Source organism: Gopherus evgoodei, chromosome 19, assembly GCF_007399415.2.
Source record: "Gopherus evgoodei ecotype Sinaloan lineage chromosome 19, rGopEvg1_v1.p, whole genome shotgun sequence".
In the NCBI taxonomy this organism is placed as follows: Eukaryota; Metazoa; Chordata; order Testudines; family Testudinidae; genus Gopherus; species Gopherus evgoodei.
The window spans coordinates 12954797-12976453 of record NC_044340.1 but is presented as its reverse complement, the minus strand read 5'-3'; the positions used below and the strand labels follow the sequence as shown (position 1 = coordinate 12976453).

The window sequence follows — 21657 nt, the reverse complement described above, 5'->3', positions numbered from 1 at the left end:
GAATTTGGCCCACTTTTGTCATAGGTGTCCATTTCAACCCCAAAACCTGTGCATATCCTTCGTGAAACACCTAGGACCAAGTCCATCCTTGGTACAGCTCCGAGCAGAGGATTTGTCCCCATTCCCTCTCAATGTCTTACGTTCTCCTTCAGTTTTCTCTGTAGTACAACCCAGACCATCCCTTGCCAAGCCTCCCTGTCCTCTCCCTCCCGCATCCATTGCTTTGGATTTCCTGCCAGAGGATTTGTGTCTGTGTTTGAACAGCCAAAGCCAAGGAGGTTTCTCCATGTGAAATCCACCCCCTTCCCCAACATCTCGTCTGTCCTTGCCCCCACCACCACCCCTATGGTGTCATTCTGTCCCAGCTCCCTGTGTTTGTGGTAGAGTTAATGTTTACCATGACCACCTCTGCCTGGCTCTTGCTATCACTGTGTGCTGCTCCTGCTTTGCAGAGGAGGTGGGTGGATGTGCAAAGAGAAGAGAAATGTCAGTTGACACTGTTCCAGGTAGTTTTGGAAGTAGTTTCTCAACCAGCTCCATTCATTATGGCAACCAAAGCCCTTACATTGCAGTTGTCTGCAGCACTAGACCTCCATCACAGAGCAAAGTGACTGCATTGTTTGCAGCTGTCACTGATGAAAATAGTAGTGTTGGTTTGTAGAAGGGACCCCTCCGTTGTTGGCAGATGGGGTATATTGCTTCCTTCCTGGCTGTGCTGACAGAGACACATCTGTGTCCAGTCTAGCTTCAGCAATTCCACTTTTGAATGTCCGGGGTGAGAGAGATGACTGAACCAAATGCAAGCTGCTTGCCTGCCTTCTCAGGAATCTCTCTTTTGCATCAGTGTGTCACAATCCCTGTGCCTGGGATTAAGCCCTGTTTTGGTTCCTCTGGCTTTGCCAGAGCTGACGTTTTCTGGATGTACTTGTACCCAGTTCTTTGAGTCTTTTACTGGATACACTCTGGCCCAGCTCCCACAGAATCAGCATTATCAGTGATCCTGCATTCTGAACAGGAGCCGTGCCATATTACCAAAGCCTTCCTGTGCATTTCCTCCTTTGAGCATTTCTGCACTTTAAGGGGGATAGGGATAGTGAGGGGGGCAGTCACTGTGGATTGCAAAAGAAGGTTAAACTGATCTCCCCTGAAACCCTCAAAGAGTCCAGCTGCCGGAGCTTGAAGGCAATCCTCACCCTACCTTGCAAACGTGGACCTAGTTACTGAATAAAAGGAAGAGCTCCAGCTTTTCAAAGGCATCTTGGTGTAACAGAGCTGCCATACCAGTCCAGTCTCCCCTCATGTTGCTGATTTCATGATAGCTGTGCTCTCCTTCTCCCTTCCCTTCCCCCTAAACACAAGCTCTGTCCAACAACTTTCCATTACAGGAAACATCTGTTAGAGGCAGGGCTGAGCCTGGGTTACTGCAGGGCATTGGCTGACAAGAGTTACCCAGATCCAGTAACTTAAAGCATGGGCAAGTCATTTCAGTATCTCCCCACCCGCGCCGTCCGTGAGAAAAATTAACAAAGACCAAAGCTGCCTTTCAGAGCAAATGGGAGAGGAGAACCTGAGGCAGGCACTGGAGAGGTAAGTTACTGCTTCTCCGATCAGCAGGCTGCATTGGTGAGCTGCATACCAGCGTCCTGAGCAGCCTCAGAAATTGAGGCTAGCTCTGTGACTTGCTGCTAACACTGTGGGGTCCTGGAGAGCTGAACTATGTAAATGACTGCTTATCCTGAGCAGCCCGGGAAATTGGAACTGTGTCTATAAGGCACTGCTGCCCCCTTACAGCCCTGCTTGGATTCTTCCAGCTGAAGGCACTTTTGCAGTGCTCCTTTAAGGGATACTCCGAGTGAGGACCAGCGAGAGAGAAGCCATAAGAGCACAAGTCATGCTGATTGATGAGTTCCCCTTATGAGCCACTTTTTCAAAGTCTCTTGGAGAGCGATTCTTCTCTGGAGCTACAGAGACTGCTGTGGCAGAAGAGCTGAATGTGAGGAGGAGAGAAGCAGGCTGCTGCTGTTGTATCTTCATTGGCTTTGACTCTGAACCAGTGCAAGTGGCAGTGTGAGCTGGAGAAGGGGAGGGTGGCAGAGAGGTCGAAGGTATCGAGGGGGTGTCATGGATTGCTTGTTGGAGTGTGGCGCGCTCTGGGGCCTCATGCTGGATCAAGAGAATGAGGAGTTGCTGTGGTACCTGCGGGGGCTGAACAGCTCACCCCAAGAATATGACAGCCCAGGATCAGAAGAAATTCCAGCCGTGAGTGTCTTCATTTGTCAGTGTCACAGAAGTTCTAGTAACAGATTTCTTTGTCACTTAGATCTCACTGTGAAACAGAAGACTCTGGAGAGTCCAGTTTTTAAATATGGGAGCCTTCATGCAGAGTCCCAAGTCAAAACTGTGAATCGGAACGTCCCTGCAGGGGAAGGTTCTGATCCAGATCCAGAGTTTACTGCTCAACTCAATCGGTCTAATGGGCTGAACCAAAACCTCAGTTCTGATTGCACCCCTTCTAGCTCACCCCACCGTGAGCTTGGGAAACATTTGAGTCCAGGCCGGAACTCCTCCGCCGGGCCCACCTCTAGCCCCGAGCCCACATTTGGATGCTCAGACTGGCATATTGGCTTGTAAATTCCCAGTCCGCACACCTGCCAGTTTTTGTGTCCGATGTAGGACTGGGACATTGTAATAAAATACCTATCCTTGGGTCCACAGACTGTCTCTGAAGGGGCTAGATGAAGTGAAGAGCTATTAATGGCTTATTAATCAAGCAAAGGGGGTGCTGCAAAGGGGGTGCTGCTAAATTTTTAGTGAGACTGTTCTCAGGGGAACAAGAGAGACTGATTTTTGCATGATTTTTTTCTTCACTGCTTCCTGTGCTAAGACTTTTGTAATACACATGGCAAGTAATCTCCCTGGCTCCCTCTCCCTCCCTTTCCCCTAGCAGAAGGTGGCTTCTGAATTCCCTGTGCTCTGCCTTCATTCACCTGCCTTTGTGGTTTATGGAAAGTGTTGCCCAACTAGAACAGGGATGGAAAGGGATTAGACAGATGGGGCTGTGCTCCAGGAGAAGGAAAAGGGAGCATTCTCAACTAGAGGAGAGATGTGTTACATTGTCATTTCTACCTGCCTCCATGCATAGCTGTCTGCAGGCTCTACTGGCAGGAGAAGTTTAGCCGTTCTCAGAAGTCAGCATTGTGTGGTGTGGGGGAGGCTGCATTTGGCCAAGATGGATTCATACTAAAGTTTAGTAAACATGAGAGATGAGCCAGCTCCTGGGTCTCGCTGCAGCCAATGGCAAAATTTCCACTGATTGTCTTCATTCGGGCCAGTGTACAGTCCCCGCTTGCAGCCCACAGCCTCACCTGTCTCCCACGAGAGTGCTGGCACCACACCTGTCAGCAGCCATGGGTGTGCTGCGGTTCAGCATTCAAACTGGCAGCTCCCACTGGGATGGCTCCAGACTTCAGTATCCATGAGCTCCCACTGCCGGTGTTTCTGTCTCATTCCCTGCAGGGGAAGCACCTGACTCTGGGGTTCCTGTACCATTCCCTGCATTGCTACCTTCTGGAATAGCTGGTGGGATCCACCGCCTCCAGAGCTCCTCTAGCACCTGCTGCTGGGAAAGGCTGCAGTCTGTGATTGCTTCCCTGCAGCTATCACTGCTGTGCTATTCTATACTGCCACCGAGCAGGCAGTGGCATAGTCCTTCTGCCTGCTGCTCCCACTTCTCTGTCAAGTCAGGGTCTCTTCCTCCTTTATTCCTGCCTTCTGCACACTTACGAAACTAAGTCCGCAATCTTCCCCTCGATGTGTCACTGGGATAACATCTCCTGGTCCCCTGCTTTGTAAATTCATCGAATCTCCTCCCTGCACCACCATGCCCTGATGTCCTTGTCTTTCTCTCCTCGCCACTCCCAGTCCCTCTTTCACAGTCACTCCATTATTTGCAGGTGTTGAGTCCGACCTATAAACAGCGTAACGAAGACTTCAGGAAACTCTTCAAACAGCTTCCCGACACTGAGCGCCTCATAGTCGGTAAGACTGGCTGGGCTCCTCCCTGCCCTTCTGCACCGTGCCCTGCTGGGCTGTGGGCAGACATTTCAGTAGAAAGCTCAGGGGCAGGTGCATGTGTCTGTTTCCTCTAGAAAGAGATCACCCTGAGGCCTTGTCTACACTTGCAGTGGTATGTAGGGTGTGGTTAGCTTCACATCACAGTGAAAGGCTGGCTGCATCCCCGCTGCCCTGTGTAGCTCCATGCCACAGTGAAAGGCTCTGGCAGGGGTGAGGCCGACTCCCCTGTACTCTACCCACCTAAGCAGTGCCTCACCCTCCGCACAGCTGTTCACAGACATACTAGTGGGATGTGCAGTGTCTGTACCCTGCACGCAGCTGTAAGTGTAGACATACCACAGTGGACAAGCCTGTTGCCTGCCTCCTGTATATGTGGGGCCCGATCCTCAGCTGGTGCAAATGGCCCTTTTTCTGCTAGCATCACTAGAGCAACACCGATTGGCTCTGGCTGAGGATCTGGCTCCTAATGTCTTCGCGATCTTGGAGAAAAGTCCTCTTCCCACTTGGTGAGTCAGGCGAGGGGTTAGCTGAGAGTTGGTTTGCAGCTGTTAACTTGTGTCACTTACCACAACAATCCTTGTCCAATGGAGGGGAGAAGAAAGGGCTGAGTATAAGCAGGCAAGGAGTAGTGTGTGGAGGAGTGGGGGAAAGGAGGGTTAGAGCAAAGGCCGCAGCACAGATGGGTAAAGTTTAAGCCACTGAAGAGGCCCAGCTATGCCAAGTTCCCATCCAGCTCCACGTACGTGTGTCAGGAGGGAGGTCCAGAGTTGTCGCCTGGGCCTTTTTCTTGTTTATTTTGGGTTACACATCTTAGCAGTCACTGCTCCACCTTCTCCAGTGTAGCCCCTTCTTCACACCTGCTCTGCGTTCCCCCTTCACATGATGTTGCCCATTTCTCCCACCCCCAGTTAAGCCACTGTGCTGCAGTGGTTTAACTGCTACTCATCGCACTGCATCCATTCACTTGTACTGTGTGTGAGTGATGATCTGAGAACCACCTGCTATTATCTGAAAGGTGCAAACTCTAAGGAGGGAGAAGAGCTGCTTGGGATGGTTCAGCCGGGCAGAGCTAGGTATAATGACACTGAACAGTGGAAAGGAAAATACAGCCATTTTTCCTGCCTCAGCTCTGGGACTTGTTTTGGCATAGTTGTGGTTCTGTCTGGCCTGCCGGCCCAAGCAATATGCCAGTGGTCCTGCTCCCTGCTTATCTTCTGGTGTCTACCCACAGATTACTCATGTGCGCTTCAAAGAGACATTCTCCTGCAAGGCCGCCTCTACCTCTCTGAAAACTGGATCTGCTTCTACAGCAACATCTTCCGCTGGGAAACACTGGTAAAGACCCTCTTACTTCTCCATCAGGCTTATGCTTTCCAAGGGCGTCAGCACTTTCTTGCCCATCTCAAAAGCATTCTGGGCATGCCGTGACTTCTTCGTTAACTCACCTCGTTATCCCCTTTCTCTCTCTCTCATCCCTTTTCCCTTGTGCCATGGCCCGGACCATAGCTGACAGTCCGTTTGAAGGATATCTGCTCCATGACCAAGGAAAAACTGCACGGCTCATTCCTAATGCCATCCAAGTTTGCACTGACACAGAAAAGGTACGTCTGAAAACCCTCCACTCCTGGCCAATCTGCACAAAATGAGTGCTGAGCTAGTCTGGTGCTGGGGTAGTATAAAGACCTAATATGGGGTCAGCGCTGATGTTGGCATTGGGTAGATGCAGTGTTCACAGAGAACACCTCTAAGTGGAGCTTTGAGGACATGAGGGTAACGTAGGGACAGCATCCAGACCCTGAGATATGGCTGGCTGATCTAGGGACAGCGAATGGATTGTTGTGTGGGGAAAGAGTTATGCAAGGATGGCATTAGGGAAGGGGACTGGGAAATCATGGCTCCTGGGTTCTAATCCCTGCCACTTGGCCAAATCACTTTCCCTCTCTGAACCTCAGATTTCCCATCTCTAAAATGAGGATATTAATATTTACCTGAGGGACATAATTGAAAGCAATTTGTGATCCTCAGCTAGAAAGAAAGAAATGCAAAGTGTTGAGGTGTGGTGTTGGGGAAGGCGGCTATAGGGATGTAACACAAATCCCGTGTGGATTTCAAATATGAAACTGCATTCGTTAGGTGCCTCAGGGAGAGGGGTGATGTGCAGAGAGTCAGCGGAGCCCAGCATGGGGTTGGGTTTAAAGCAGGGATATTGCACACAGCCTGTGGAGCAGATAGACGTTCTCACCCAAGGCACTGGTGATCCAACCCCCTGCACATGAATTCTTGACTCACAGTGTAGGTTACTGAGTTAATGGCTACTTATCATGTCCTCAAACATGCTGCCTTGGGTAAGTGACACTCAGATCCCTGCTTTGCTCAGTAATTGAACAGTTCTTTCAATAAGCTCATCGATTCTCCATGTGTTCTGCTCATGAACACTGAGATTGGGTTCCTCTGTCTTTTGCTGTCTCATTTTTTCTCTCTATCTCTGCCCTTTCAGCACTTTTTCACTTCCTTCGGTGCCCGAGATAGGACGTACATGATGATGTTCAGACTCTGGCAGAATGCCCTCCTCGAAAAGGTACAGAGACTTTCCTGCGTGCATGTAGCAGTGCTCCCTGCTCCCTGGCTGGGGCAGTCTGCTAGCTGGATGTGTGCTGCCCCAGATCAGACCCATGCAGCAATCCACAATGCTTGTGGCTAATCCATATACATGAATCTGTAGGTACAGTAAATGCACATCTGTGCAAGCAAATCAGGTGCAAGCAAGTGCAATTACGCCTTACTCACAGAATTACTTCTGTGCAGAGGCATATTGGCACACAAATTAAAGCTCCATTGTTGAAAATGTGTCCCACCTCTTTTACCGCTGCTGAAGTATGAATACATGTGTGGTCCAGCAATAGTTTTCATAAGGCCCTCATTTAAAATGAACTCTCCCTCCCGCCCCCCAAAAAATAGTCCCAGGGTGCAGCAGAATTCTCTGACCATATAGGCAAAGGGCTTAACAGGCACACAGTGCAGGAGGGAGAGTCAAGGATGGGACAGAGACAGAGCATGAGTCTACGACAACCCAGCGCGTGTGGGAGCAATGGAGAAGATGCAAGACGCGTAGGGTAACACTGGAAGAGTATAGTTCCAAAACGTGCTAGTATATCTCACCCATTCTGCAGCAGCTGGAGTCCCGAATGTATCTGGTTTGACTTGCAGATTCCATCCTGTACCAGTATGTCCATCCTCATTACAGAAGTGAGAGTCCAGGATGGAACAGATGGGGCTATCAGCACATGGAGGTGTGCTTAGCAATGCCAAAGGAGTGTGAGCTGACAACATACTAGAAGTGTTGACTAAAGCAGGCCTTGATTTCAGGACAAGGCACTGTTAATATGTAGCAGGATAAACTTCTCTCTGCCATACATAGATGTATCACCAGTGTAACATTGTGAATGAAACAGCCTTATTTAAATTCATATAGAAAGTCTGTCCTTAGTTCGAGGCTTGAAACAAACAGGAACTGAGATTTGGAGCGGTGAGGACAGGAAATACTTTAAGCTCTCTTTCCCCGAATTCAAGGCCCAAGGCTGGGAAGGGGGAGGGAGAAAGAAGAAAGCAATCCAGCCAGGTGCCCTTAATAAAGCATATGAATTTAATAGACTGCAGATGGGCAGAGGATGAAATGGAATTAGATTTCCCTGTGGTAAATCTGTTTCCCATTTGAGGCGTGCTGTCATTTTGACGATTACTGTGACATGGTTAAATCATTGTAACCTTGATTAAGATTTTCCCACCTTGTCACAGACAGCAACAACTGGGAAAAATTCAAACCAACCAACTCCAGAAGGGTTCACGGAATTTCTTCTTCTTCTTCTTCTTTTTTTAATTAGTAAGAATTCCTTCTTGCTTGTCATTTTATTTCCTGTTGGAAACAAACCATCCCTTTATTGTCCCCCCACCCCAAACCTCTGCATCACAAGTTCTGCTGCCTCTCCCCTGCATAGTTGGAAGACATAGTCACGTTCTGATCAGCTGCTCTTCACCCCCAAAGGGCTAGGCTTTGAAGATTGAGCTTCCTGGTAATTTTGTTTCTCTTTCTAACCAGTGACGTGTATGGTCTTTTCACAATAATACCACGAGTCCATCTTGTCACAGTAACACTAGTCTTCTCAGTTTAGAGCCCCAGCGGAAAATAGCTCTGTCTCCTCAAAGCCACGTCTGGTTTTTGTTTTGTTTTGTTTAATGGCTTTACCTGTGGCAGGAAAATGTGGGCAGCCTCTATTTAAAAAAAAACAAACAACAAACAAACTCTTCAGAAAACCCAGAGGTCCTTTGTATCGCGTCAGTGGGAGGCATGTGAATGGGAGGAGCAGTGGCAGCGCAAGAGGGTAAAAACACACATGAAGGAGGGAAGAGCTTCCTAAAGGAGCAGAACTACCTTGACTGATGATATTTATATAGCACCCTGGGGATGTGCAGGGAGATTCGTAAGCAGATCTCCTTCTCCAAGCTGCTCCAGGGCTATCCTCATCCTGGTGCTTCCTGTCCTCCTTCCCAGGCATCTGAAGAGCCATGAGGCTGTTGTATAGGAAATCAAAGGGGTAACCCAGAGCTGTCTAGGACAGAACTTGAACTGACAGCAAAAGCTTGCATAGTATTGGTGTGGCAACTATACCAGGGTGGTCTCTAATCCAGAGCAATTTCTCTATGTGGGAATATGTATACCCACAGTCTCTGCTCACCTAGTGACTTTGTGGCAGGCTCATTGTAGCAAACAATTTCCCAGCATCCATGAGGTTCATTGCCAGGAACAGACTGTCACAAGCTTTTGACCCTGAGAGAGAAGACACTAGGCCACTGCAAGATAGATTACTGAACTCTCACTTCAGCTCCCAGGCAGGAAATTAGCCCTCTTCTGAAAATGAAAGAAATGGCTTTAAATCAGTAAATATAGAGAGAAAGAGAGAGGTCATCAGCTTTCTAGGAAACTGTAACACTGAACAACAATTCCCTGCCTTAGGGCATGGACAGAAACTTCCACTAGTTCCCCTAAGGCTGAGACCCCCATAGGCCTGACCTGTATCCCAGCATGTTTATGCCAGGCTTTTCCTGGGCTCTGGCATTCACTGGGAGGGAGTGTTACCTAATGGTTGGAGAAGAGGAATAAGTGTCTTTGGTTTTATTCACAGCTGTGACACCTTGGGTGAGTCAAACGTGGGTGTGGTGAGGATGAGTCAGTCATTGTTAGGGTGGCACATTGAAGGTGTGAAGTGCTGTATAAGTGCTAAGCGAGATGAATTAATTAGTGTCTGGGATTCTCAGATGGAAGGTGCATGGTCTTATCCTTTCCCCCCTCCTCCATAGCCCCTGTGTCCAAAGGAGCTCTGGCACTTCGTCCACCAATGTTATGGGAACGAACTGGGGCTGACCAGCGATGATGAAGACTACGTGCCTCCTGATGATGATTTCAACACTATGGGGTGAGTAAGTGAAACTAGCTCGTGATGAAGAATTGTGAATGCTGGTGATGCCCTCAGGAAATTAGGGCCCCAATCCCTTGCATGCCTCCAACTACCATTGAATTCAGCTTGCAAGGAATTGTGGGATCAGGCTGGAAGTCTGGACTGAGCACCTGATGCTTCAGATGCTTATCATGCACCTGTACCTGTACCAGTACCACAGGTGTCAATGGACCTTCAGCACTGAAAGCACAGTGCCCTGCTATTTGAGGTAAAGGAGTAGTAGCTCTGTTAGCAAGTAGCAGGCTGTTACATTGACTGGAGCCAATCACTGCAGTGAAGGCATGGTGTTGCACACAAGCCAATGCATTATCCTGACAGATGATATCAAAACCTCTTGATAATTTGTATAAGCACCTGAAATGTTGGGGGCTGGAACCATGTTGGGAAAAGGCTGTTCCCAGTCATTTCTGCTTCCGCTCAGGCTGGAAATACCATGAGAACATCCTTATTCCAACGTTTCCCGTCTCTAGTCCCGGCCAGAGCTAGGGAAATACAGAGTTAAAGACTGGCGTGTTTTCTCTGGATTTACAGCTACTGTGAGGAGATCCCTGTAGAAGAAAATGAAGTGAATGACAGCTCCTCCAAGAGCAGCATGGAGGCCAAACCTGAAGCTAGTCCTCTGCTGCCCAAGAAGTCCATAACCGCCAGCACGTTGACTTCCACAGGGAGCAGTGAAGCGCCAACTTCAGTATGTGTCTCCTGCCCCTACCCCATCCCAAATATGATTGTAGACCAGAGACCAGGAGCATACAAATAAGCTGAAGGAAAGACAGGCTGTGACTTAGAGGAGAGTTTCAGGTTGATAACTTAGAAGCCTGCAGAAGTTATGTGTAATCTCTTGAGGATACTGTTGTCCCTTTATTTATTTAGACCTATACACACGCCCTTTAAACAGGAGTTCCTGATACTCCTCCTCTTGACAGTTCTTAAATAAATTGTGCTGTGACAAGCTGCGCTGTAGTCTCTCTTCCAATGCAACCAAAATTAACCCGCCCCTCACAAGCATTGCTACGATCTCCCGTTGCGACCCTCCACAAGGAAAAAAAAAAGAAGGGAGACCTGCAGCCTGCCCTGAAAGTCATTAACCACGCCTGTTATATGGTGGCAATGAAAGCATTTTAGCATCTGTGGTCCCAGATTAAAGGAAACTGATTTTTCAAGATAGTTTCGGGTTGTTGGTTTTCTCCCCCTAAAATCTGTTTCCACTCGTGGTGTCACTCCAAGGAAGAGTTAAGATGATTGAGGTGGCCTTGCTGCACATTTCCGTACCTTGACAAGTTTGGATTGTGTTGGGGTTTAATCTCAGCTCTGAATTTCCTGGGTTTGTAGTGTTTGTTTGAGGATAATTGCAACTTGGATGTGAGATAGATATAGAAATATATATGTATGTATGTAGGTGTATATTTTATATCCTTATGTATGTGCTCAGCCTTAAATGAAATATAAAAAGGTCTTTGGGAATACGTGATCTAACGGCACACATATGCACACAGAGCATTAGCCTGATTTCCAGAGGTGTTGAGCAGCCCCAGCTGTTGTTGAAGTCAAGGGGAGCTGCGGGTGTTCAGACCTGGAAAAATAGGTCCCTATGTATATTAAAAATAAATATATCAATTAGGGCTGTTGATTAATCGCAGTTAACGCACGCGATTAACTCAAAACATTAATCTTGATTAATCACAGTTTTAATCGCACTGTTAAACAATAGAATACAAATTGTAATTTATTAAATATTTTGGATGTTTTTCTATATTTTCATATATATTCTGTGTTATAATTGAAATGAAAATGCATATGATTTTTATTACAAATATTTGCACTGTAAAAATAACAAAAGAAATAGTCTTTTCAATTCACCGCATACAAGTGCTGTAGTGCAATCTTTGTCGTGAAAGAACAATTTACAAATGTAGATTTTTGTTGTTGTTGTTTACATTTGCAAGAGAATACTGCCCTCTTCTTATTTACAATGTCACCAGAAAATGAGAACAGGCATTTGCATGGCGCATTTGTAGCCAGTATTACAAGGTATTTACGTGCCAGATATGCTAAACATGCGTATGCCACTTCATGCTTCAGTCACCATTCCAGAGGACATGCTTCCATGCTGATGATACTCGTTAAAAAAATGATGCGTTAATTAACTTTGTGACTGAACTCCTTCGGGGAGAATTGTATGTCCCCTGCTCTGTTTTACTTGCATTCTGTCACATATTTCATGTTATAGCAGTCTCGGATGATGACCCAGCACATGTTGTTCATTTTAAGAACACTTTCACTGCAGATTTCACAAAACTGATTTTTTCACAAAAAAGATTCCAATGTGAGATTTCTAAGGATAGATACTGCACTTGATCCAAGGTTTAAGAATCTGAAGTGCCTTCCAAAATTTGAGAGGGACGAGGTGTGGAGCATGCTTTCAGAAGTCTTAAAAGAGCAGCACTCTGATACGGAAACTACAGAACCCAAACCTCCAAAAAAGAAAAACGACCTTCTGCTGGTGGCATCTGACTCTCATAATGAAAATGAACATGCCTCGGTCTGCACTGATTTGGATCGTTATCAAACAGAACCGTTCATCAGCATGGATGCATGTCCCCTGGCATGGTGATTGAAGCATGAAAGGACATATGAATCTTTAGCACATCTGGCGTGTAAATATCTTCTGATGCCGACTACGACAGTGCAGTGAGACCGCCTGGTCTCACTTTCAGGTGATGTAAACAAGAAGCAGGAAGCAGTATCTCCTGCGAATATAAACAAACTTGTTTGTCCGAGTGATTGGCTGAGCAAGAAGTAGGACTGAGTGGACTTGCAGGCTCTAAAATTTTACATTATTTTATTTTTGAATGTAGTTTTTTTTTTTTTACATAATTCTACATTTGTAAGTTCAACTTTCATGATAAAGAGATTGCACTATGGTACCTCTATTAGGTGAACCGAAAAATACTATTTCTTTTGTTTTTTTACAGCGCAAATACTTGCAATCAAAAATAAATATAAAGTGAGCACAGTACACATTTTATTCTGTGTTGTAATGAAATCAACGTATTTGAAAATGTAGGAAACAGCTAAAAATATTTAAATAAATGGTATTCTATTATTGTTTAACAGCACGATTAATTGCGATTATTTTTTTTAACTGCTTGACAGCCCTAATGTGAATCTTTCCCTCACCATCAGATATCACTTAGGGCAGGAGCATGGCTCCCCATCCTTGTCTATCATGCTGTTTGCAGGAATGGCTACCTTGTTGTGCTTCTATAATTTAACCTTTTTTATGAGGATGGGTGGTTGGCCCATTGCTCAGCCCCAACCTGGAGACTGCTTTTCCTCTGAGCTCTAGTCTTTGACCTGTGGAGTGTGTGTGAGAGAGAGTGTGTCAGAGAAAGAGCTATGCCAGTGGGAATTTTAACCGATAAGGGGCATGTGTGTCAAAATCACATCGCGTAGCTCTCTGTGGTGGCATCCTGATTGCCTTTCTTGCACTCTGCCCCATCCCAGTTTGACGGGATGCTTCCGGAGGAGGAGGAGTTGGTGGAGAGTCCCCTTGAGAAGGAACTCACTCTCGAAAACATCATTGGAGACAAGATCGAGATCATCGCCCCGGTGAACTCCCCTTCCCTGGACTTCAACGACAACGAGGACATTCCAACGGAGCTCAGCGACTCGTCGGAGACCCATGATGAAGGTGGGCAGTGATGGCGGGTATGGCTGTCCTGTGGTGTCTCAGGATGCCCTGGTGCTATCTTTCCCAATTGGAGGTATTGTGGGGATACTGCGCTACCCTCCTTTACTGGATCCTCGAGGTCTTCAGCAACATGGACCAGATGAAAGGGTAACAATGAAATAACTCCATGGGGTAAATTACACTACTAATATTACGGTCATTGCCCTGGGGGCATTAAAAGAAAGAGAACAGCTGTGTCTCCTTTAGGCTCTTTTCCTTTCTCAGACTGTAAATGGTACAGTCCTGGCACCACAAAAGGGGAGTCTTTGAGCCTGGAGGCCAGCAGCATTCTCACCTCTCTCTGTCTGCCTGCAGGGGAAGTTCAGGCCTTTTACGAGGATCTGAATGGCCGGCAGTACATGAATGAGGTGTTCAGTTTCAGCGTGGACAAACTGTATGACCTGCTCTTCACTGACTCCCAGTTCCAGAGGGATTTCATGGAACAGCGTCGGTTCTCCGGTGAGCCATGCCCCATGCCCAGCAGCTGATTCAGGCAGCATTCTCTGAGCACTAGGTGCTAAGGGCAATGCAGACGGGGGCCTCTGCATGTTGGTCTGGAGTGCGCGGCTTAGAGGCACAACTTAGTGTAATGCTGTTGCTGCCACAAGTGTACCTGGAGGGTGAGGCTGGCTGGGCTGGGGTACCAGTGGGAGTCCAGACCCCATTTAAGCTCAGCCCACCCTTGATCACACACCCAACTCCAGGCACCAGGTTCCCAGTAGAAAGCAACTCTGGCTCCGCATGCAAATCCCAGCGCACCACAGAGTGGCACAGTCTGTAGCCCAGGCAGAGAGTGATTCTTGGTACAGTACAGTCCATGTTTTTACTGTAGCTCTAACATCGTCTTGTGGGAAGACAGAGAGGCCCCCTGACCTATCCCTGATGCTGGAGAAGGGGAGAAAAGCCAGACCTCAGAATTCCTCAGGTGTTTCTAAAGCTAAAGCAATGCTACAATGAGCCTCTTTCTACCAGTTTTCTCCTTGTCCCCCAACTGGCAGCCTCAAAGGACTTAAATATTGTGGTGGTTGCAAAGGTCAATTCAAAACTCTTTATTTAAAAAAAATAGATAGATGACATGAATGTGAGCACTGTCGGAGGATGCTGGATTGACAGCCCTGGAGAATGATGTCCTGGTGTATCTGTGGGACAGTCAGCAGCTTCCCCAGCCCATCCACACCAGTGTGCCTCTGTCCTTGGGGAGACCATGGCTAGGGGAAGGAGAGGTTTTCAGTCTCAAGCCTGCCAATGAGGGGAGTAATGAGGTCCAATCCTGTTGGTCCTGGGTGTGTGGATAGCTTCCCACTGAGTTAACACCTCTGCCAATTCAAGAATCTAACTCAGTAGCCTTTCCTTTCCCAGATATTATCTTTCATCCATGGAAGAAGGAAGAAAACGGCAATCAGAGCAGAGCAATCCTGTACACGATCACCCTCACCAACCCTCTCGCCCCAAAAACTGCTACTGTCACTGAGACTCAGGTATTTGGAAGCAGAATACGAAGGTGCCAAACAGACTGATCAGAGACTTATTTTAATACCCTGGGCTCTGGGATGTGCATGCGTGCTCTCTCTTTCTCTCCCCTGCCTGGCTTCCTCTGTTATTAATTTGCCACTCATTATCATTGCAAATTCTAATAGCTAAGTTGTGTTACAGGAAAGTGACTGGGAATTTCCAGGTGAAGGGAAATCTGTTCCCAGAACAAATAGCCTAATTAAACAGCAAAACCACTGTCTGCACCAGTGGTTCCCGAGGTACAGCCTGTGGGGCACTTGCTGGTGGTCAGGGAGCAGGTGGGTCACATGGGGGTAGCTCCTGCTGTTTCCAACTGCCTGTGTAGGCATCCAGGCTCTTTATTGCTTGGAAGTGCTCAGAGCCAGAGGCCAGTAAAAGCAGTTGGGGACATAGAAGAGGAGCCAGTCTGGCTGTCTTTACTTAGTAGCTGCAGCTACATAGCAGGAAGCAGTAGCTCTGCCTTGAGACCAGACCCTGCAGTGGCACTGGAGTTGCCAGCCACAGCCCAGGAGAGAAGTATCCAGGCAAGCAAGGGAGAAAGTAATGAGGCAGTCAGGAAGTATGCCCTAGGGAGCAGCGGGAGAAGATGACAGTGTGGCTGAACAATTTGTCTGGGGGAGTAGAAGAGATGGGAACCCAAGGAACAAGGAAGCATTTGTAGGTGAAGAAGAGGACAATGCAACAGGGAAGCATATGCAGAATGGAAGGAGAAGGAAGCCAGCCAGGTAGCAGAGGATCATGTGTGAGAAGGCAGAGTGAGGGGAGAGAGGCACAGACCAGAGTGGGGAAAAGGGGAGATGAAATGAAGAGAAGAAGCAGCCAGTGCAAATAATTTTATTCCCAAGGGGACAAACCACTTGTCACTCAACAGAGACTCTGACACTGCTTGGTCATTCCTTCATGTTGTTTTCCTGTGTAAGCAAATGCTGCAGCTCCTACAGAGGTGTTATCCTGGTGGAGGAGGACATGGCCTGCATTATCATGATGGGAGGGGGAGGTGTCCATGAGACACCAGTGGTTGTGTCTTCCCAGCAGAGTTAACTCCTCTTGAGTTAGCTGTGTTCGAGTGAGAATGGCCCCACTGCAGAATAACTCCTGAGTTGCACAGAGTAATTGCTTTGGCAGCTAATGTGTTCTGCTCACTTATCTATAACTTGTATCTCCTCTCCTCCAATGGGACAACTTGAGTTAAAAACATCTCCACACTCAAGTTAAGGGGTTTCTGTTGTGTGGATGGGACTCAAGTTAGGGGCAACACTCAAATTATAGTAGAACTTGAATTACCTTTGCGGTGAAGACAAGTCTTATGAAATCTCTGGAGAATCCCTTGTCTGTACAGTCTCCGGCTTGTTAAAGTGACGAGGTTACCTTGTAAAGTAAATGGACTAGACTGTCCATTGTCCTGCACCTTGTGTAGCCATTTCCACGAGTGCAAAGCCTTTGTGAAATGCTACCAAACCCAGAATGGTAATGATTCACACTCATTTTGCACTGGGGGAAGTAATTTTGCAGTATATATGGCAATAGAGAATCGGGCCCATTGACTGCAGTAATTGATTATTCTATCCAGTGAGGCAATGCTACTTAGCCTTCATGCCAAGAAACAGATATTTATGTTGTTTACAAATATTTGCAAAATTCTTCCTTCTGTACAATATAAAGAGCCAGAGATCAGTTTATTGGGGAACGTCAGTTACGTAAGTCGGTTGGGGTATTGTTTCTGATGGGATTAGCTATGTAACTAACCCAAACTGCTTGAGTTTGGAACATTATAATTAAATTTCCAATTTCAGATTTGCGATAGGGAAATACTTGAGCTTTTTTTTTTTTTTTTTTTTTAATGATTATTCACACCAGGAAAACTCAGCTGCTAACGGAAAACTTAACACAAAGGGTCACATAGGTGGCTCTTACTTCTGCATGAGATGTTGTTTTGTACAATTGCAGTGAGGAGCCGTGCTCTGTCCTGGCCTCGCTCTGACCAGACTAACCACTTCCCTGTGTTCTCCTCTCCGCTTTGCGCAGACAATGTACAAAGCCAGCCAAGAAAGCGAGTGCTACGTGATAGACGCAGAGGTGCTAACTCACGACGTCCCCTACCATGATTATTTCTACACCATTAACCGCTACACGTTGACTCGTGTCGCCAGAAACAAAAGCCGACTCAGGTACCGTACTCAGAGGGACTGTGGATTTGTTGATGATGAAAAATACTCATCCACCGGCCCCTCTAGAGCACCTTTCCTCCCAGGATCTTAAAGCACTTTACAAATAGCAAAGGTTGAACTCCTGCCCTCTGCTTTACAAGGGAAGGGTGTAGAGACTGCAGGAAGCCTGTCTTTGCCCTCCAGACCTTACCCCTTGCAAGCAGGACCTCCCCATGGCTCTTGAGAGTGGTAGGAGAGGTGGCTACCTAATCCACTGCCCGTTGAGCAGACAGTATAGTTGGTGCAAAGGAAGTGTGGGTTAGGGTTGGAAGATGGCGGAGAGCCAGAGAACCTCTATTTGAATAAATGGTTCATAAGGACAGCTGCTATGTACTATCAGTTGTATCTTGTGAGCAATGGGAGGCGTCGACAGAGAGCACAGGGCTGTGAGAGATTCAGAGGGCAAGTGGGGAAGCAGAGCTACCAGCAGGTTTGTACTGGGTAAAATTCCGCAGCCTTGGAGGTTTGGGCTGGGCTTGGATCAGCGTCCGAGTGTTTGGCTGCATATCCAGTACACATCCAAACTTGCTGGCGGGGATTTTGAAACTGGGCTGAAAAGAACTGCCACAGGGAGAGGCTTTCAGGAATGGGCCACAGGCAGCATTTTGGCGCTTCAGGCCCCAGCCAGAGCCACCATCGAAATCATGAGAGAGAGAAACAACACATGCTCTGTTGCTTTAGCAAACGTTTGTAGGTTGTGGGTTCACTTGTCCCCACTGCATCCAAGGGGCAAAGATTAGGAGGTGACAGCTCAGGGGTAACTGGGTTTGTTCTTTTTTCCCCTCAGGGTTTCTACAGAGCTACGTTACAGGAAGCAGCCATGGGGGCTTGTGAAATCCTTCATCGAGAAAAACTTCTGGAGTGGCCTAGAAGATTATTTCCGTCATTTAGGTGAGAGCTGCAGTAGCTCACCAGTTCCACCATTACTGAGGGGCCGAGGTGTGTTGATATCAGGGTGTGTGCCCATGCGTCCCTGCAGGCAGTCTGGTGGTGTGGGACACAGTAGCGGACTAGCAAGGGTCGGCTACCGTGGCTGGGTTTTAGACAGAGCTGGGTGATGTTATTACTTCACATTTAGCGCTGCCCATTAACATGTGCGGGTCGTGAGATAATGCTTTAGCATGAACACAAAGTGGTGAGCACCAGACATTCGGCCAGGTGCATTATGGATGTGCTTGCTTTCATCTTCTGAAACTGCCAGCGCTGGGCCCTGCTTTGGCCCAGAGGGTGCACTGGGTGGAAACTGTGTTGTTATGGTCCCAAGCCTCTATGAAAGTGACCTTGTATAGAGTGACTCTCAGTTATTTTCCCTTGATATTAAACACGTTGCCTGACTCACTGCAGAGAGCGAACTGACCAAAACCGAGAGCTTGTACCTAGCGGAGATCCACAGACAATCCCCCAAAGAGAAGATGAGCAAGCAATCCACATTGCGCCGAAGGAAACGGCCCCACGCCCACCTGCGGGTGCCACACTTGGAGGAGGTGCTGAGTCCTGTCACCACCCCCACAGATGAGGAGGTTGTGCATCGCATCAAGCACGTGGCAGGTATGGAATTGCTCGCTAAAAGTTGGGCTCTTCGGGGATGGTTATGGGGTGGGGCCGGGCCCCTCTGGGGGCCAGGGGTGGAGTGGGGCTGGGGGCTAGACCCCTCTTAGAGGTAGGGGTGCAGTGGATTGCAGCCTCGGGGTGATTGTTGGAGTGGTATTTGGGAGTGTGGAGAGGATAGGAATTGAGCTCTTCCTAGGACATAACTTAAATGCATGACAAAATGCTTCCCCTCAGGTTCCACACAGACGCGGCATGTCCCTGAGGACAGTCCCAGTGGCTTCCATCTCCAGAGCGTCTCCAAGCTGCTGGTCGTTATCAGCTGTGTGTGAGTGACTCCTTACACCCTCCTGGCTTGCTCAGTCTCTCTCCTTGGGTCCTCCTGTCTCCGGGGGGAAGGGAGTGGGTTGGATAAAGAAAGAACTGGATAGGAGTCCGAGTCACCATGTTGAGATGTGGATCATCTCCAGCAGAAGCTGCCCCCAAAGCAAAAATCAAATAAATTAACCTTTTAAAAAAACACCTCATAAATGTTCCATATAGTTGAATTCTAGCTCTAGTCAAAGGTTTGGGTCAGCTCCTGCTGGAGACGATCCACATCTCAACGTTGTGACTCAGACTCCTATCCAGTTCTTTCTTTATCCAACCTACTCCCTTCCATACCCAGGCCTGACCTTGCCCTCAGCCAGGCAGAACCCTGCATTCCTACACATTCCCAGAAGTCCTAGGAGGTAGCTCAGCTCCAGAGTACACTTTGTTCACCAGAGCACTGGGGAAAGGGCAGGCTGTGTCGGGAGGGGGAAATCTATAGTCAGTAGAGGAGAAGGAAGGCTAAGCCAATGAAAGGCCAGAGAAACGAATATGAACATGAGACCCCATAAATAATGACTGAAGAGAAAGGATTGTAAATTACAGAAACATTTTTGGAAAGCGAGGAATAAAACAGGTTCTTTTTATTGCATCCAGGGTCTTGGTTTAGACATTTGACAAATTAAGGATTTTGCACAAGTTATGCAGAGACTGTAATTTTTTTAATTACCTACTTGGTACCACATACAAAGAACCCAGCAGTTCCCAGGAAAGTAAAAATGTGGTGCATTTGTCGTGCAAACTATTATACTGTAGTGATAATGGTAAAGGTACTATACTACTACTACTACAACATTTTTATTATTTTATTTATTTTATTATTTTATTATTATTTATTTACATTAGTTTTTATTGTATGTGACCAGTCGGTTTGCTACCTATTTTCCTCTCATCACATTCCAGAGTGAAACCTTCTTGGCGACTTGCAAATATGTATGTTCCAGAGTTCTGGGTTTTGGAGAAATTCCATATTGGAAGGAAATCAGCCCATTAGGAAGAGATTTCTAAGAAATGTTAAAATTATAAACAGATTTCTTAGAAGAGAAAAAGTCGGGAGATGGATTGGTGAGAACTGGGTGTGCCTGTACAATGGTTATAGCAGGCTATTAAGAATCAGGACTGCTGGGTTCTAGTCCTGTCTCTGCCACTTACTTCGCAATGGCTACCCCACAGCAGTGGGCTCATTAGAAATGCACAGATGATCCAAACAAGCTTGGCCTAGCTACAAGACCTCTTTCGGTCTCCATTTAGCCACCTATAAAAAGGGAGTCCTGATGCTTACCTGCCACTTAGGCTGTTGGGATGCTAATGCACTCGTGTAAATGACTTTTGGAGGAAAGACACTGTACAGGCGCCTGACAAAGTATTAATGATTTACTGTGACCTGCACAGAGAGGAAAATCTTCCCCAGGACTTAACCTAACTGAAACATGATCCTAATAACAGAGGATCCTCTGAACCAGTTTGAATAAAGTAAGAACAAACCCAATCTTTTGCCCCAAACTCAACCAGCCTTTTCAGAGGCTTGGAAAATTTGAATTTACCATTTGAATTTTACTTTTTAAATTGCTGTGCCTCTTTTTCTGCACTTCCTGGTCCTGGCTGGGATAAGGCTGAAGACGCTTTCTGACAGAGCTGGCACATCTAGCGGCAAGCCAGATACTTCCTGCTGGATGTGCTCAATAACTCTGGCACCGTGGTAGGCATCTTCTGCTAGATGCACATTTGGCAGTGCTGCAGATATCTGCAGTTAGACTGACCTGGTATATCTGGCAGCATGGCTGATGTTTGCTGCTGGACATAGCAGTACCTTCTCTACCAAAACACTTTCTTCCGGATGCAGCTGGCACATCCAACCGTTTAGGTAAGAAAGCACAAAAGATCAATATAGAATAATCCCTGTTAATAGGCTATCAGACAGCTGTCTGATTCAAATGACTTAGAGGCTACCATGCATCTGCTTCCAAACTGATGCACCAGAGATCAAAGCGTTTGTAATATTTTCAGAATGCTGTTTCTCACCAATGGCCATTAGCCAGAACCCTGTACCAGAGAAATGGGGTTGGCCCATTGGTTCTGAAGCTGTGGGGATGTTCACAGGCAACCCCAGATATGGTAATTAAAAGCCTCCCATCTTGGTTGGCATCTTTTATCTGAGCTGCTGATGCATCTAATAGATATAACAACCACAAATGCCAGGTTGCTGCGACCTTGTATATAGTCAGAGCATTGGTTGGCATGCTGTGCCGTCAGGCTCCTCTCATGCAGCTTGGTGCAAACAGAGAAAGAGGTGCTTGCAACTTGAAATGTGAATTTATAATCCGGACAATACCATGTGCAGGTGCCCCAAGTGTGGTGGTCTGCAGGCACCACTCAACCTCTGCTGTGCTGCTAGAGAAAGAAGAGCATTGTCCTTAGAGAAACATGCACACAGCTACAGCTTTCTTCCCTTCTCTCTCCTCTCCTTCCTCTACCCTTTCTTTCCTTCCCTTCTGTGTATTATATGTATCCACCAGACGTTTCCCCTCAGTTTCTCCTGTCCCTGTGCTGGTGTTTCTAACCTCTAGCTCCTCCATCTTTTCTCTTTCCTGCTCCCATTAGGATTTGTTTCAGGTACTGTCTCTTTTTTACCTCTTTACTCTTGTGTTTTTCACCTGCTTGTCTCAGTATCCGATAAAACTCGGCACCCATTGAGCTGGAATCC

General features: G+C 47.2%; 1 protein-coding gene across 1 annotated transcript in view; it reads left to right on the top strand.

The window, feature by feature from the left end:
* Positions 1-21657, top strand: part of GRAMD1B (GRAM domain containing 1B) — a 205079-nt gene that overhangs the window by 180301 nt on the left and 3121 nt on the right. Inside the window, 15 exon segments of the mRNA XM_030538132.1 lie at positions 3954-4038; positions 5306-5409; positions 5581-5617; positions 5620-5675; positions 6572-6652; positions 9430-9545; positions 10119-10275; positions 13092-13278; positions 13633-13776; positions 14677-14795; positions 16855-16997; positions 17824-17927; positions 18381-18584; positions 18822-18912; positions 21555-21566. Of these exon segments, the coding sequence (XP_030393992.1) occupies positions 3954-4038; positions 5306-5409; positions 5581-5617; positions 5620-5675; positions 6572-6652; positions 9430-9545; positions 10119-10275; positions 13092-13278; positions 13633-13776; positions 14677-14795; positions 16855-16997; positions 17824-17927; positions 18381-18584; positions 18822-18912; positions 21555-21566 (1640 nt within the window).